At 45.7% G+C, this 16655-nt stretch overlaps 1 protein-coding gene across 1 annotated transcript; it reads left to right on the forward strand.

The window, feature by feature from the left end:
- Positions 1-3898: 3898 nt before the first annotated feature.
- On the forward strand, positions 3899-16302 carry ACTC1 (actin alpha cardiac muscle 1). The gene is made up of 7 exons (XM_044436470.1): positions 3899-3961; positions 5046-5194; positions 8449-8773; positions 10296-10457; positions 11645-11836; positions 14861-15042; positions 15957-16302. The coding sequence occupies exons 2-7, from the start codon at positions 5066-5068 to the stop codon at positions 16098-16100; spliced, it is 1134 nt and encodes a 377-aa protein (XP_044292405.1). The 5' UTR covers positions 3899-3961; positions 5046-5065; the 3' UTR covers positions 16101-16302.
- The last annotated feature ends 353 nt before the right edge of the window (positions 16303-16655 follow it).

Below are 16655 nucleotides of genomic sequence, written 5' to 3' on the forward strand. Positions count from 1 at the left end.
TTTGCTCCTAATTGAGCTGAGTTCGTTGCCTATGCAGATCTTCCAGAACCCAAGTCACACTGCACAAAGTGCTAGAGTGAGAGCAAGAAAATGCATATGAAAAGGCCCAAGGACACCATGGTTGCACTTCTCAGTAATACGGTGCACTGGAATTTTCTTTGCGACTTTCCCCACTGCTGTGTATGTTCTGTAGTGAATTTTGACACACTGGCCCTCATCATGACAGTCTCCATAGCCCTTTTCCCAAGGAGAGTCAAAATAAGTAGGCAACTCTTGCGTCAATCTGCACTGATGACCCTGTGTAACAGTTTTCATCTCCACTGGGAGCAAATGGGTTTTAATTTGCATTGCAACAAGGATAGCTCACGACAATATAGTGTTCCTGGGAAATGTCATCATTCTGCAGCTACTGTGAGAATTGCAGGTAAGCTTAGAGGGAACAGGAAAGTGCCAGTGAGGAGGCAGGTGGCATAATGGCCCCTGCTAATAAAGGAGTCCTGGTGCCTTGACCCAGACAGTCCTGTTCTGCTACACCACTATGTTATTAATAGGCATGGTACAAAGGTAGACTAAGGAAAGAACAATGACAATAATGGACCCTGATGTAGCTCCCCCAATGCCTATTTGCACTAAGAAGCACAGCTTCGATGTGTCATCTCTTAATATGGAGCAGTATAAAGTCCAAAAACACAATGCGCCTGTTTTGTCACAATACTGAAAAACACTGGGGCAATTTCTAGTTCCTACAGTGCTTATATGAATTATACTTCTGCAAACATTGTCACAAACAGAACAACTGCCATTTGGCTTATACTTTTACATTCATCCCCATAGTTTTGGAATTATACCAGAATCTGCTTTCAAGCACCAATGGGCAACTTCCCGTACAATGGATTTGCATACAAGAGGATTTGTGTCTGACTTAGGGGTAAAGCAGCAAACAAATATTTTGCAGGCTTCTGGCATGCACTGTCCATGTGCTCACAGAGCCCTCCTCCCCTCTCTCCAGGGCTTGCTCTCCTAATGTCATGCACAGACATGCACATGCGTGGATAATTTACAAGCTGAATTCCAAAGGACACTGTCTTCAGCCATACGGTGACGTTCCTCTGGGACTCACACACAGTCTGGGCCATTGCATACCAAACCAAACCCACTCAACAACTGTCTCTCCTGTCTTTCTATTTTTAAGTAAGATCAGCAAAAATGCCTGAATTGTTGGGATGGATCATGGAGATTCCATCACTGGAGCAAATCATGGATGTTTTAAAAACCAAGCAGGAAAACAACTGACAGATGACATTAATACCAGAGCTCAGATTTTCTCTCCTTTTGTTTTGGGTCCAAGCTGTTCCATCTTGCCTGTGTGCCCTGCTATGCATTATTGACTGAACGTGCATGAAAAAGTACAAAAACTGGAAACTTAAACAGACATGTGTTAATGTTATCCAACAGATTCCCCCCACCACCACCTCTCTTCCTCTGCCAAAATGCAGGAGGGAATTATTTTTCTTGCCATGTTCATCAAAGTTTAAAGAGACTTCGAGGGTGCCTTGCTGCAGAAACATATGCTACTTTCTTTCTTAGTTAAGGTCATTTTCATGACAGCTTCAGTAATCAGACTGCTCACCTGCTCATACTGAATAAGGTCTTGCCTGAGAGAGAAGAAAAAAGAAGGAAGGAAGGGAGGAAGGGGTGAGTTCATGAACACCAATGTAAAATGTACATAACAGTTGATGCAGATTTCTGAATTGGAGCAATACAATCATTTATGTATTAGGAGCAAAATTCTATTCCCCTTTAACAGAAATAAAGACCTACAACTCCAAAGGATTGTACATAACACTCCGCATAAGTCTTCCCTGACTTGGTGCCTCCCATGTTTTGGAATCCCACTCCCAGTATGCCCCTGCCTCAGGCTCGTTGGGAGTTTCTGTTCAGCACTGAGTCTGCTCTCTATCATCTGGGCTCAGGTTAACTCATGGCAGTTTCCCAAATGCTACAAGTTGTGCTCCCATGGAGCTCACGGTGTTGAAAGATAGCTTCTTTCAGACCTCCTCCACATGTCGAATGAATATATAAAGAGAGAATGAGTGGGACCCTGCCAGAGGCCCTCCCCGCCTCACACATCACATTGGCCCAAACCAATGGCCTCCATCACTGGAAGGGGTCGGTGATTCACAAGTTGCTTGCCAGAGTCTCGCTCTGCCCATGAAGTTCAGGGGCAGAGGGAGGTGAGGGTCAGGGGCACTCCTGTTCTCTGCTTCTCCATGCATTCATGGAAAAAGTCTGCATGTCTTGCATGGAACACAGCTACAACAGGGCATTATTTCGAAGGAGACAAGGAGGCTGCAGCACCTCCAGGAGGGGTCATAGCTCGGCCGGCTTGGCTTCCTTCCTTGCCTGCCCCCTGGATGCCACATTAGCCTTTTCCCAAAGCTGATCTTATGACCTTGGAGAAGCAGCTGCCGTGGTACTCTCTACTTTAGTGGCAAGAGGGGGAGAGGGATCCAAATGTGTATCCCCAGCTCTTGGCAGGGTTTCAGAATCCAAGATATCCTATGGATCACTCTACAAAATAAAAATATGCTGGTATTTTGGGCCCAGTACTGGAATGCAGCTCTTGAGAGCTTTCCCAAAATGGAATTTGGTCCTTGGGCTGAAACAGGTTCCACATCCCTGCTCTAAACCACAGCCCTGCATCAGCACTCAAGCATGTACTTAGGATGGCTGTGATTGCCACTCCATGATGTCACAAGATCCCTTAATTGGGTTGGTCTCTGCCACAATATCAGGAATACCTACCATCCTGAAAGGAAATATAGTGCTGACAAGCAGGTATTTCAAAGAAACGGAGTCGCAGCAACTCACCTGTGCATTTCAGCCAGTTGAGAGTCATCTAAATCAGGACACAAGTATGTGTCTGTTATGAGGCACAAATTATAAGAATGGGTTGCATCCAATGGAGTGGGATCCTCTTTGTCTTGAAGGATAATGCTTTGTGCAGCATGACAACACACGTGACACATGTCGCACTGAGTGCCACTACAGCTATGCCCCAAATGCCCAAACTAACTTGAGCATTTCTCAATCAGAAATGATTTGTGCTATCAGGCTAAGAAAAGGTTGATTCTCATACCTTCCAAATACCACCCATACTGGGAAAAAATAGGGGATTTCACTGAAAGTATTTGATAATGGAGTGAAATGACATCTCTGTCCAGCCTCTTTCTGAAGGCATTGTGTAGAAGCAAGCGTTATGGAGGGTGAAACCTCTTTCCACTGAACACATTCAAAACTGAGAGGTAATCCCAAGTAGGGCTGGGTGGATGAGTGTGATCCTAACCCAGTGAAGACAATGGGATTTTGCAACAGATTCCAGAGCCAGTGACTGTGAACCCTCGCAACTTGTTTAAGGGACCCATCACTGCCCTTTGAAATGCAGTGGCTGGTTTGTTCAGTTGCTTATTTCCCACCCTGCTCTGACACATGCCAGACACGGTGGCAGCTGGAGCTTAATTCATTGATCTGGCCACAGCCTTGAGATGTTTTCGAACACCGTGATGGAGAGGCACTTCCATTCATTGGTGTGTGTGTGTGTGTGTGTTTTAACTTGCATCCAGAAGCGGGTTGGCATGCCTCTCCCCCTTCCACCCCCACCCCCATTTTTAAATGGGTTCCCCTATTTGGCCATCCCCCTTTGCTGCTCGCATGCTGCCCCCTTTGCTTTCCCTTACAAGGACTGTGGGGCCCCCGAGTGTGGCTTTTGCCCTCCCGACTCCATTAATGGCCTCAGCGCTACTCGATGGCGTGAAGCCGACCAAATAAGGACAGGTGACCGGCCTGTCTCTCAGGAGCCGGCGAGTGACAAGGCTACTCCGCCGAGTATAAATCGGTGGAGCTCCCTCCGTGCCGGCACCCAGCTTGTGCCCAGGACCCCGCGCAGTAAAGAGTTGAGCTGGTGAGTAGCACAGCTGACAAGCCCGTCCACCAAGCCCCTGCGGGCACCAGGATGCCCGCGAGGCGTTTGGCCGCCCGCGGCTAGCGCCTCTTTTGCATCTGAGGGATGCTCGCCCTCCGCCCCGCGCGCACGTGGGCGCGCCTGTGCGTGTGCGCGGCTGCACTACCCGCCGCTTTAGGTCGGGGCGCTGAATCCGAATTAGCCCAGCGGAAAACAGCCCGACTCCTAAATCGGCTTCAGACTTGGGCCGAACTGCCTAACCCTTTCCCGATTGGATCGTGGATCTCCGCGAGGGCTGGCAGCGCATGTGGGGACAGGATGTCTGAAAGTGCCGTTCTGGAGCTGTACTGGAGTCCAGGGAAGGTACTCAGAACGCGTGTTTCAGGGCTAAGGGGTTGCGTCTGCGCTCCGCAGCGAGTGTTGCGAAGTTTCGTCTTCCTACCCGCAGCTCCGCGACAGCTTTCGAAAAAAGGAGGGAATAAATCTATAAACAAAATCGCAAGGAAGTCCTCTGGAGTTTGCAAAGCAAATGCACTCAGCCAGAGAGGGGCAGAGTAGGGCAGGGGTGCGAGCGCGCGGCTGTTGCGGGGCGCTCAAAGGCAGGACGCAACACTCCGTCCCCAGCCGAAAGATGCGCACATCCTGTAAGGTCGATCGTCCGGAACTCGCGCGGGCTGCGTCTCTCCAGCAGCGACACACGCCCCGTTGCGATCGCGCCCGAAGAAACTGCCCGACGCAGCGCGGGAAGGCCCTGGCGGATGCGCCCCCGGCCGAGCGGCCCAAGGGAAGCGGCGCCGAGCCATGCGACCGCCGTGGCCAAGCGCGCCACCGTTGTCGGGGGGGAGTTATCGCTGGCGGCAGCCTGCAAAGCCCGGTCGCCCCGGCCGCTTCTCTGGGCTTGTGCCTCTGTGCCGTCAGGTCGCTTGAGGCGTATGGCGACCCTATGAACGAAACCCTCCAAAATGTCCCGCCGTCGACATGCCGTGAGCTTAGGAGGAGTAACGGCTCTGCCTGCCAGGAGGTACCGCTGCCTTCCGTCCCGTCGCCAGCCGCGGTGACTCGTGGCCGATCTTGTGTCTTTCAGCTCCCGGCGTCCTTCCCGAGATGTGCGACGACGAGGAGACCACCGCCCTCGTGTGCGACAACGGCTCGGGCTTGGTCAAGGCAGGCTTCGCGGGAGACGATGCCCCTCGAGCCGTCTTCCCTTCCATCGTGGGCCGCCCCAGGCACCAGGTACCGCCGCTTCCTCTCCGCTCCCGTCCTGGCACTTCTCCTACGGCCGGGGGTGGGGGGGTTAATACTGCCCTGCCCAGAGCAAGACCCAGACCCGACTGTCGGGCCATATGTGCAGGCAGGGGCCAGGTGTCTCGGACCAACAACTCCTGTGACCCCAAGCCAGCATGACATTTCTGCATTCGTCTGTCAGATCTCACCTGTATGCTCCAATTTCCCACCCACTCCTATTCCTTTGCCCCCCCCACTTTTTCCTTCTTCCACTTGTGCTACAAGCTTTTCATGCTAACCTTATCAGTTCTTGCTGCCTCTCTTTCCCTGCAAATCATAAACTTGAACTCCACATTTCCCCCGAGCCCAACCCCCCCTTATAACTTTTAAATTTGTTAATTGGCAATTCTCTCTCCTACTACTTTGGATTTCCATTTATCTGCTAAAATTGCAGTTGTCTGTATCCCACTTCTTTCTTGCATCTTCAGCAACTGGGAGGTGCATTTGAGGATCTGTTGTGTAGAATGTGATCTCTGGAACTGCAGCCTAAACAGACTATTTTCACAGTGATTAGCTAATTAACAGTGGTAGTAATTGACTTTTCAGTGACGACTTTGTGCATGACTTTGTGAATGGCCAGTGTCAAGTAATTATTTTACCACCACCTATGTTTTAATATAGTTCGCATGGTCTGTATTTCTTGCATTTTGTTCTTTCCCCGCCTCCCTCCACCTGTGGGAGTCTATATGACTGCCAACTCAAGATGACCTTCTATATTTCCATGAAATACGCTCAGGTCCACAAAAGTTTTACGGGGCCTGAAGACTTATAAAAAGTAATGTTCACCTCTCTAACCTTGGACAGCTTCTTGGATATTGTCACTTCCTCAAATCTTCTCTGGGAAGTGCAATGGCAGAGCAAGTGGGCAGTCCAGATTCAGCCTAAGCCTATCCCCAAACCCGAAAGCTGGTCCAACTTCATCTCCTCCTAAATGACGCCTGTCAAGTAGTCCTTGCATATTCTTAACATAATAACAGGGTATAGTTAAGCTATGGAATTTGCTGCCACGGGAAGCGGTGATGGCCGCCAAGCTGGATGGCTTTAAAAAGGGGTTGGACAGTTTTATGAGGGAGGAGGCTATCAGTGGCTACTAGCCTTGTTGGCTGTGTATCTCCTTTCCCAGGGGTGGCCTGCCTGCGTACACCAGTTGCTGAGGAACTGGGCAGGAGGAGCTCTTGCACCCACCCTGCTTGAGGGATCCTGTGGGCAGCTGGTTTGCCACCGTGTGTACGGAGTGCTGGACTAGATGGGCCCTTGGTATGATCCAGCATGGCTTGTCTTATGTTCTTATAACATAACCTAATCTCGTTATTTATCTCATTTCCATCTGTCCAACCTCCGAAAAGTTCAGCTCTTGACAGTGGGCTGATTATATTTTCTGTCACAATACATTTGTAGGTTAGCTAGTGGCACAAGCTAGGTAATTTTATACAATGGACCTAGCTGTCTTAAAGGTACCCCCTTCCCTGTGCATCATTTTTTTGGTTCACTTCAAAATGTGGTAAGCTGACCCTGCTGCATCGCGGAGGCCTCTTTCTCATTCTGCTGAGTGGGGCCCTGGACTTTGTGCCCTCACATTAAATCCCAATGGTACTACTATGCTCAAGGAGAGTCACTTGTACCAAGCCATTAGTGAACTTCATTGCTGAGCAGGGATTTGAACCCAGGTCTCACCTGTACACATCTATCACTCTGTACACTACTACTCTATAGCCACGTTGATTATTCCTTTCTTCCTAAACCTGGTTTTGCCTGTCTTTCTCAGCTTAATCCTCTGGTTTATCTTTCTCTTGTCCTCTGTTCACATTACTGTCTCTCCTTTTTTCTCTCTTTTGCTTCCCCCCCCCCCCGTCTTATACTCCACCCCTACCATTTGCTCTCTCCCATCCCATCCCATCCCATCCCATCCCATCCCATCCCTCTTTTAAGGATCATATGGTTAAGAGCAAGAGCTCCATAAGTGTGATAATTCCATGACCTTGGAGTCCCTATAAGGACAATGCTTGCTTACTATTACTAATTTACATTTATTTTAATCCCCCCTCCATTATCATAAAACAGAAATTGCCTTCAACCTATTTATATTATAAATATGTTCTATTTAGCAAGACTCTGGTATGCAACAGTGGAGTAACTGTTTGCAAATAACTGTGACTCATGGAACTATACAGGGCGATTCACTGTTCAGGGCACACTAACTCAGTTAATACAATCACTGTAGCCTAAACCAGTCAGAGTGAATTGCCATGCGAATAGAGATGCTGCGGCTGCACTGCACACAATTGTCCTCCCAGGTATGGCTTGTGTCATATAAACCTGATTGGCATGGCTTGTTTGAGGGGCAAATGACCCTCATCTAATCCATGGCCCCACAACAAGCCATGCCACCTCAGTTTGGACAAACTGCATCCAGGCAGGTAATTAGACAAATGGTGTCCAGCATGTGCTGTAGCTTAAACACACCAATGAAAAACAAGTCAATGAAAAGGAAAGACACTATCTTAACCTGAAAGACACTATCAAGCCATTTCACTCAAGTGGAAGAAATATAGGCGTGCCAACTATTCCATTAAGATTCCAGGAGCTTGCAAATATTCAATTTTGTTCTCAAAATTGATGAGGTTGCAGTCATACCAACCCTCACAAACAACAAAGTTTACTTCAAGAGTGACCAACAATAAATTGCATGATCTGGGTATGGAAAGAAATGTACAGGTGTAATTCTCTACAATGTATTGGTAGTGTAGTTTGCAGACAGGGATTTTTACTCTTAGCTATTTCTGGAATACATTAACTACTACTGTTTTATTTATTTATTCAACTTATTTATTCAACTTATATTCCACTATACTAGTCTGAAGACTCTCCAAGCAGATTATAATATTACATAAAAGAACAATAATAAAAACATCCTACAAAAAACAGAGAAAGAATAGGTGTTTTCAAGAATTGGTGCAACGTCACACTTAAGTATGTTACCTGGGTTATTTTTTCACCCATATTTTATACTGGTTAAATAATGCTCTTCTTACAAAATTACGTTATTAATTTAAGACAATCTTTCATTGGAATAAAATCTTTCATTTTTGATCAATATTTGACACTTTCATCCATTTTTCTCAGCTTGTTCTATGCTGGAATCAATCATTCCCTACATGTCTTACTCACAATGCCTGGCATTGTTTGTCTTTTCTGCCCTCTAGGGCGTTATGGTTGGTATGGGCCAGAAAGACTCCTATGTGGGTGATGAAGCTCAGAGCAAGAGAGGAATCCTAACATTGAAATACCCCATTGAACATGGCATTATCACCAATTGGGATGACATGGAAAAAATCTGGCACCATACTTTCTATAATGAACTGCGCGTTGCCCCTGAGGAACACCCCACCCTGCTCACAGAGGCTCCTCTGAACCCCAAAGCCAATCGTGAAAAGATGACTCAAATCATGTTTGAGACCTTCAACGTGCCTGCCATGTATGTGGCCATCCAAGCTGTTCTATCCCTTTACGCTTCTGGTCGTACTACAGGTAAAGAGCCATCAGTTTGTGCTGCTTTGAAATCTCGGCCTGTCTGTTGAATAACAATCGCACCTTTGCCTTGTATCTTGTCTTATTCTAGAGTCCAGAAAAAGTGAACATCGTAATTTCTGTGCTTGGTCACCAGTGCCAGCTAGACCACCCTGCCCCCATTTCGTCCTCCTTTTGAAAAGGCAGGAGATGCTTATTGGTTTACCACCTGAATCACTTTTAGTGTGGTGATCCCTAATTTATTGCGGTGGTTTGTAAGCTGCTTGTTCATCCTAAATGCTGCCATAATGTTTAAAATCCTAACAGCATGTTAGAGAGACTGAAGGGTTGATTATGTTGAAAAGTCATCCTGATTTATGTTTGAAAACATTTTGGGCTTAAGTACACCTACAGCCTTCCTCCTGCCCTTTTCTGTAATTTCTGCTTTCCTTTTTATCTTGTGGGAGGACCAATCCCCCATGGGTCCCTTTGGCCTGATTCTTGTCCAGCTGAGATCAGGGGTGATGATCAGGTGGGAAGGACCAATGCAGTCAGAGAGTCCCTGTGTGTTCCTGGGGTTTTACATACTATGGCTGCATTGTGGGATGATCCCGTAGCTAAGCAGTTTCCTTGCCCCTGCTTGTGGGAGGGAGCCATGGGGTCACCCTGCCCTCCTGGCCCCATTCAACACCCTATGACCAAGTTTGTTTCCAAATTTGCTGCCTTCCAGGACCATGGTTCTCCTTCCAAATGAGGAATATGCCCCCCATGTGTCTTGCCTGAAAGCAACATTGTTGCTTCTTTTGGTTCGCACTGCAGCAAGCTCAAAAGTCCTGCTGGGAGATGAACAGTGGGGTTTGCAACCAGGGCCAATGGGTCAGATGTTCCCTGTGGACCACCTATAGTCCACTCCTGCTGTAATGTATGACAGATGCAACTGGGAATGCAATATATCATGGGTGGTTAAAGGAAGTTAATGGATAATTAATCTTCAATGGGCAACCTTGACTGTCTACTCCCCGTGTTTAAACATAGAATTCCTAAGACAGTTATTGTAATGGAAGACTTCAGTGGGCAACTTGACATCATCCAGATGCTTTGGCTTACCACTAGCCATTGACTGTGCTGGCTAGGGAGTCGCAGGATCCAGCATGCGGTGGACCACTGGCTCCCCTCTTCTGCCCTTGTGGATGGGGAAACAAGCTCAAGGCCTTTGCCATGCATCCAAGGTTCACAATGTTATTAAAATGAAAATTGTCCAGTTGCTCTGGGGTGATGCAAGCTAGAAACGGAGAGAGCGAACTGGTGAAATGATGCAGATACAAAATTGTTTCAAGGAGGAGACTGACTTTAGCAACGAGACTGAATTTGAGGCAGGCACCACTTGGGATATTGTGGGGAGTGATGAGATACAGAGTGGAATGTAAAATGAGCAAGCTGGTCCTTCAGACCAATTCTCAGCTATATCACCGGTATTGTCGTGGATTCTCAGTAGTAAGGAGCTGATGGGTCTCACAAGCTCTTGGGCGTTTCCTCCATGCAGGCATTGTCCTTGACTCGGGGGACGGTGTTACACACAATGTCCCAATTTACGAAGGGTACGCTCTCCCTCATGCCATCATGCGCCTGGACCTGGCTGGGAGAGATCTGACTGACTACCTCATGAAGATTCTGACAGAACGTGGCTATTCGTTTGTGACAACGGGTAAGCACAATACAGGCTTCCTCTAAAATGTCACGGTCAACATTTCTAAGCTCAGAGATGCTTCTGGAGTATTTCTCCTCCAAACAAAACAAATAGCCCAAAGCCTATACCTAGACTCAGCAGCAAATGTTATTTATTTAAATAATGCCATACCACGTAACATATTAAAATTCCAGACTAGTTTACCTTAATGTACAGCAAACTTTAAGTAAATTAAAGGGTTTAATTATATATACAGATCCTACAGAGTAACAAAGGAGCAAAGATACTGGACTGGATCCAGATTTAGCCACACTTCATGTAGTCTCATTGAAATCACTCGGATTATTGCGTTCGATGGTGTTATTTTAAGTATGACTAGAGGTGGACCCAAAGCATAATTAGCATCACCATTACCATTCAAATGTGCATTTATGAATTAAATCCTTTATTATAAATTAGATTTATATCCTGCCTTTTTTCCTGCAAAGAACTCAAAGTGGCTTACATTAGCCACCTCCTTCTCTTGCTCTCCATCTTATTCCCCCAACAACAACCCTTTCAGGGAGGTTGGGTGGAGAGTCTGTGACTGGCCCACAGTCACCCAGTTAGTCCCATGGCCAAGCAGGGACTAGAACCCAGATCGCCTGAGTCCCAATTCTTACTTCTTAACCAGCATACCGCACTGGCTCTCAGGTTCATTTCATATAAAAATCTGCTGCTTTAACAGTACAAGTTCCTCTGCTTTCTTTGCTGGTCCATACCACTTTGATAAGACTTCAAAGTAAGACTGAGTAGAATTAAATTCAGTAGTTCCCAAGTCACTGTAGAATGATTTAAATACTTCTTATGAATGGAACCTTGCTTTTGCTGCATTTCACAGCAGTTTCCATTTGCTCTTTAAAACAAAAAAAAAGACACTATTCCTTTTTTCTCTGCAGACTCTGCCTCTCCCACAACTCTTCCCCCACCCTGAACAGAACCATCCAGCGATCTCTGCAGCCCTCTCCCCACCCTTCGACACCCTGGGCAGTTTTGCTGAGGACATACTGATGTAGCAATGCCCGCCCCCCTCCCCTGCAAGTGCAGGAAACATCTCCAAAAAAGAATGTCTTTTCCTCCCAGAAGTGTCTATTCCTGATGTTGCTTGTCTTCTCTTTGGCCTCTCTCTTCTTTCCTGCCATGAATTTCTGGATTTGCCCCTATAGCTGAACGTGAGATTGTCCGTGACATTAAGGAGAAATTATGCTATGTCGCCCTGGACTTTGAGAATGAAATGGCTACTGCAGCATCCTCCTCTTCTCTTGAGAAGAGCTACGAGTTGCCAGACGGCCAGGTCATCACAATTGGAAATGAGCGCTTCCGCTGCCCAGAAACTCTCTTCCAGCCATCTTTCATTGGTAAGTGTTTTTATGCATGCAACTTTTAGGCTCAAGATCAGATTTACTTGAATTGCCATTGCTTCTTATTCATCTCTCTCTCTCTCTTTCTGGATCACCACTCTACTCCCTGAGTGTGTGACTGGTGCTCGGGTAGTGGCCTACACAAAATACCCATGCAAGGGGCTCGGCTGAAGTCTTCTCACTGTGGGAGAGAGACGTAAAAAGGTGGACTGGGTGAGGCCATGATATCTGTGTTCGTGGCCCATGGAAGGGGTGGATTTACACCCTCCTGCATCCTGGTTCTCCTCTCCTGTTTTAGATGGCATTGAGCAGGGTTTGCCACTGAAGTGTGAATAGTGGTGTTCTTAATTTTTTAAGACCCAAGTTGAAACATTTAATATTGGAACCATTTGTCAGATTTCACTGGTCAGCACAGACAAATCCCCATCATGTACCAAAACTCTGCATCAGTTGAATCTGCTCTGTTGTACTCTTGTTCAACAATGATCTTGCATCTGTTCCAACAAGCATGTTTTTCTATGGCCTAATAGCTTCATTATCTTGGTCTTCCTTCTCATTTAAATTAAAGTCTGTTATTTAGCTCAGAGAGGTTTCTCTTCTTCAGCAAAATAACTAATTAGACTGCTAGGGTGGAGGGAAAGGCCGGCCACCCTTTTAATTCAGGTCAAGTGATTATTATTTATTTATTTTTTGGCACCAGGCCAAGATCTTTTTATTTAAATGTCATTTTAATTGTTAATATTATTTATTGATTTTACATCTTTGGCCAGGATGTCTCCAATTATATTGTTTTTATATTGTTGTTATTTATTGTTGTGAGCCACTCCCAGGCTTCGGCATAGAAGCTTCCTAAATAAATAAATAAATATTCCTTAAGACCATCCATATCTCTGGCAGGGTTCCTAGTTCTGCATAGTGGTTGGGTTCACATATCATACCTCTATATTCAACATGCCATCTATTTACTGTAAACACGATCAAATTAGCCTGGTTGGAGGACATTGGTGTGGTATGTAAACCCAGATTGATGTGTTGTTTAGGAGCTAAAGAACCCAGTGAACAATTCAAATTTTGTTGTTGAGTTTCATGAACAAGCCACTGGACTGGGTTTGCACATCATGTTGACAATTGTCAATTGGGCTGATCAGTGGTTGCTACAGGAAATGTCTGTCTCCTTGAATTGGGGATTGCTCGTTTGTTTAAAAACATTTATATACCATCTAATATTTCAATGAAATATAATGACTTATTATAACCCATGATATTCAAACTGACCCAGTGAGAGACTATTGTCACAAAATATTGAATGGGACAGTATTCCAAGTACTCTTGCCAAAGCCATCCCTCCTTCTGCTTTAAGGACAAGAGTGGTGATCCGCCCTCGATCACACGGCCTTACCTAGTGCCAGTTATGCAGAAAGAACAGAATCATAGCAAATGTTCTTGAAAAGAACTTTTTGTTTGGCAGTGTCTTCCTGATGCATCCAAGAGAAGATCTTCTGGCATTGCAGGAACTTGCCCTCACTGCTAAAAGACTGTTATTCCCCAGCCTGGTGCTGAAATTCAGAATGTGAATGTGAATTTCAGATTATGTGAAATCAGTTACACTGCTTCTGTCAAAGTAAAACTCACAAGCACCTTGATAGCTATATGCCCAAGGTTAGGAGTTTTTCACTGAGGCATTGCTTGACTGTTGTGTTTCTTCACAAGTGTGTGTTTTTAATTCAGCTGTGCTGTTGGGGCTTCCCTAGCTTTTTTGATTTGAATGGGGGTTTTATGCAACAACTCTGCATAAAACCCATTCAAGTGAGTGGAAATGCTGAGGCTGCACTGCCCCAGAACCACGCCCTGTGAATGCTCCAAAGATGACTCCAAGCTCCCCCAAAGGCCAGAGTAGGTTCATATTCACTAAGACCAACCTTTGACATGACTGAGATTGTAATCTCCCTCTGCTTTGCCAAAGAAATCTGATGGATGCAGCAAGTGTTTATAATATAAGCCTTCTGTGTTTAACTGCAGTTGTTCATCAGCTGTTATCTTGTTGTGTATCGAGTTTCAGTTCATTTTAAGAAGCCACCTGTCAACTAATACGCTGGAATGTAACCCATGCGTTCTTGCAACTGATGTATTTTCTCCCCGCATTCACAGCTAAGCTTCTGCTCGTACCTTCATCATCTGTTGCCTTCATTGAGAGGATCTCTGCATTTCTTCCCTTGCAAATGCAAATTTTAACATGAACCTCTGTGCCTTGAAGTTCTCCCGATGCAAGCTGTCTGCTTGTATGCTGTGACTGCCTTATATTGTATCACATCACATCAGATTAGCTCAGAGCAGAGCGAGGCCCATGTGCATAAATGTATCAGGACATGTGCCACACATAGCCATCCAGTGGGCCGGCCCAAGGCCAATTCATACCCTTGTTTTTTGTCCAGAGGAACAATCTCAACCTTTCCTGGGAAGTTGCACTGAGAATTGGAAACACATAAAGCACGTATGACTGCCATGGTCAGTGGCAGCTTGTGAGATCACAGTGCTTCCACAACCCCTAGATCTGTACCAGTGTTGCGCAATCATATCTACCAGCAAAATCTAACATGCAGTTCTAATGTTACCTTGTCTGGGGTTCCAGTCTGGCTATCCAGCCCCGTCTACCCCAGGACATGGCCTCCAAGAGGCTACCTGAAATTGAGTTTGACCCTTGGACTAAGAGAGCTTTGATATGCTTGGTATATTGAGGAAGGAGAGGGGGCATGAACTGACTCCATGCCATAGCTGCCTGCCATTGTTTTGTCAAAACCACAGCAAAACACCCTGTGGCTCTTCATTCCTTAGTTCAAGAATCACTGGTCTGCCTTCCCCCATGTTTATAGCGAATTCTTGCATTTCTTGTACCTTCAGTCTTCTTGTACCGTCTTGTATCTTTCTTGTACCTTATTTGTAGCTCTTTGCTTATGAATTGCAGGTTGATGTTAGCCCTTCTTTATCCTTTCAATGAATTATCTATTCTCTTTTCCTCCCAAGGAATGGAATCTGCAGGGATTCATGAAACTACCTATAACAGCATCATGAAGTGTGACATTGATATCCGTAAAGATCTGTATGCCAACAATGTACTCTCAGGCGGCACCACCATGTACCCTGGGATTGCTGATCGTATGCAGAAAGAAATCACTGCTTTGGCCCCCAGCACAATGAAAATCAAGGTAACAGGATATGTTGCATTTCTCTAGCTGAAACTCAGAGCACAATTCCATGGGATTTTCCTGATCTCTGGGGGTGAAGGGAGAAATCTGCCACTGGAAAGAAATCCAGTCTCACAAGCCTCCTTCCTGGCGCTGGAACTTTTTTGATGGTGGAACTCTGATATTGGAAATGACAAAAAGCAGGCCTGCCAGGAGAAGCCGTGGAGTAAACACAACCCCACTGTCCCCATTCCTCCAGTACATATCTGGAACGGGAGACTAACTATGGCTTCCTGAAGCTGGTACAGCTTACTTTTCTTTATTAGGACCAATGGAAGGAAAACATTCTGGCCAAGATAGGTTAGTACTGAGAAAAGGCATGCCTGGTATCTTGGGCTCTGTTGGCATGAGCTGGCAGGGTACAGAAGAACGATTTTTTTCCAGTTTGGTTTCTCCTTCTCTGTCTCCCATGGGATTGCTTGGTCTGAGTCAGAGAAAGGTTACACAGTTATTTTTGCTGCAGTCAGGTCTTAAAAGGTTTGCCAGTGTGATGCACCATATGGGTAGTATCCAGTTCTGCCCATGCTTTCACAGAATCCACTTCCAGTGCAATGAGGGTTTGGCACATTTAAAAAGAATCCCAGAAGCAAGCAGGAATGCTCATTTCCAGAACTGGGTCAGTTAGAGGAGCTCACAAAATGAAGTTCCTTTGACCTCTCCTAATCCAGAAACAACTGTTTCCACTTGTGGTTGGGTGACTTTTGGACATGCTTAAGCTCTTTTGTACAATCAGTTGGTTCTTCAAGTGCAGTAGAGCCAGCAGAGGTGGAATGGTCCCACTGGATACTGCCCCAGTATAATAACCCAATCAAAGTTATGTTGACCAGTATTGGTGGAGCTCTAACTGATGACGTTCTTTCCTTTTCTCCCTAAAGATCATTGCCCCTCCTGAGCGGAAGTACTCTGTCTGGATTGGTGGCTCCATCTTAGCATCTCTTTCAACCTTCCAGCAGATGTGGATCAGCAAGCAGGAATATGATGAGGCTGGTCCTTCAATTGTCCACCGCAAGTGCTTCTAAGCATCTTCTGGTGTCCCTTCCCTGCCTCCTCCACTTATCTTCCACTCAGGATGATGTGCTTCTTGAAGTCTTTTTTCAGTAATCCTTCCTGAATTTGGTTCAGCTATTGTACAGTTTGTTTACACCCCCATGCAATTTATTTGTGCTTCTTTGAATATTTATTGCTTTATAAATAAACAAGATCTGGGATTTGCAACCTAAAGATGCTATTTAATTTGATTTCTTTTGTGTGGGCATACATGACAATCCACAATCCTTATTATCAATAAGTCTTTGTGACAGATAGCATTAAAGACCTCATTGTCCTTTAGAGTGATCCTGTTTTGTGGAACAAGATGGTCAGCTTCTTTTTAAATCAATGTGTCTGTGTGTTTTGGCTCTTCTTTCTAAAATTTGAAATATTCAGTTCCAATATTTGAAGAGCAGTAGCCTGCAGTAAATAAGACTTATAGGACAGTAATGACAATCTGCTTTGCATTAAATCACTAGATTTGAAAAATGTTCTCTCCCATTGGAGCACAATATAATCTAAGAATTGAAAGCTTAGGCTCTGCT

The sequence above is a fragment of the Varanus komodoensis genome, unplaced genomic scaffold, assembly GCF_004798865.1.
Source record: "Varanus komodoensis strain SLA01 unplaced genomic scaffold, ASM479886v1 scaffold3, whole genome shotgun sequence".
Classification (NCBI taxonomy): domain Eukaryota; kingdom Metazoa; phylum Chordata; class Lepidosauria; order Squamata; family Varanidae; genus Varanus; species Varanus komodoensis.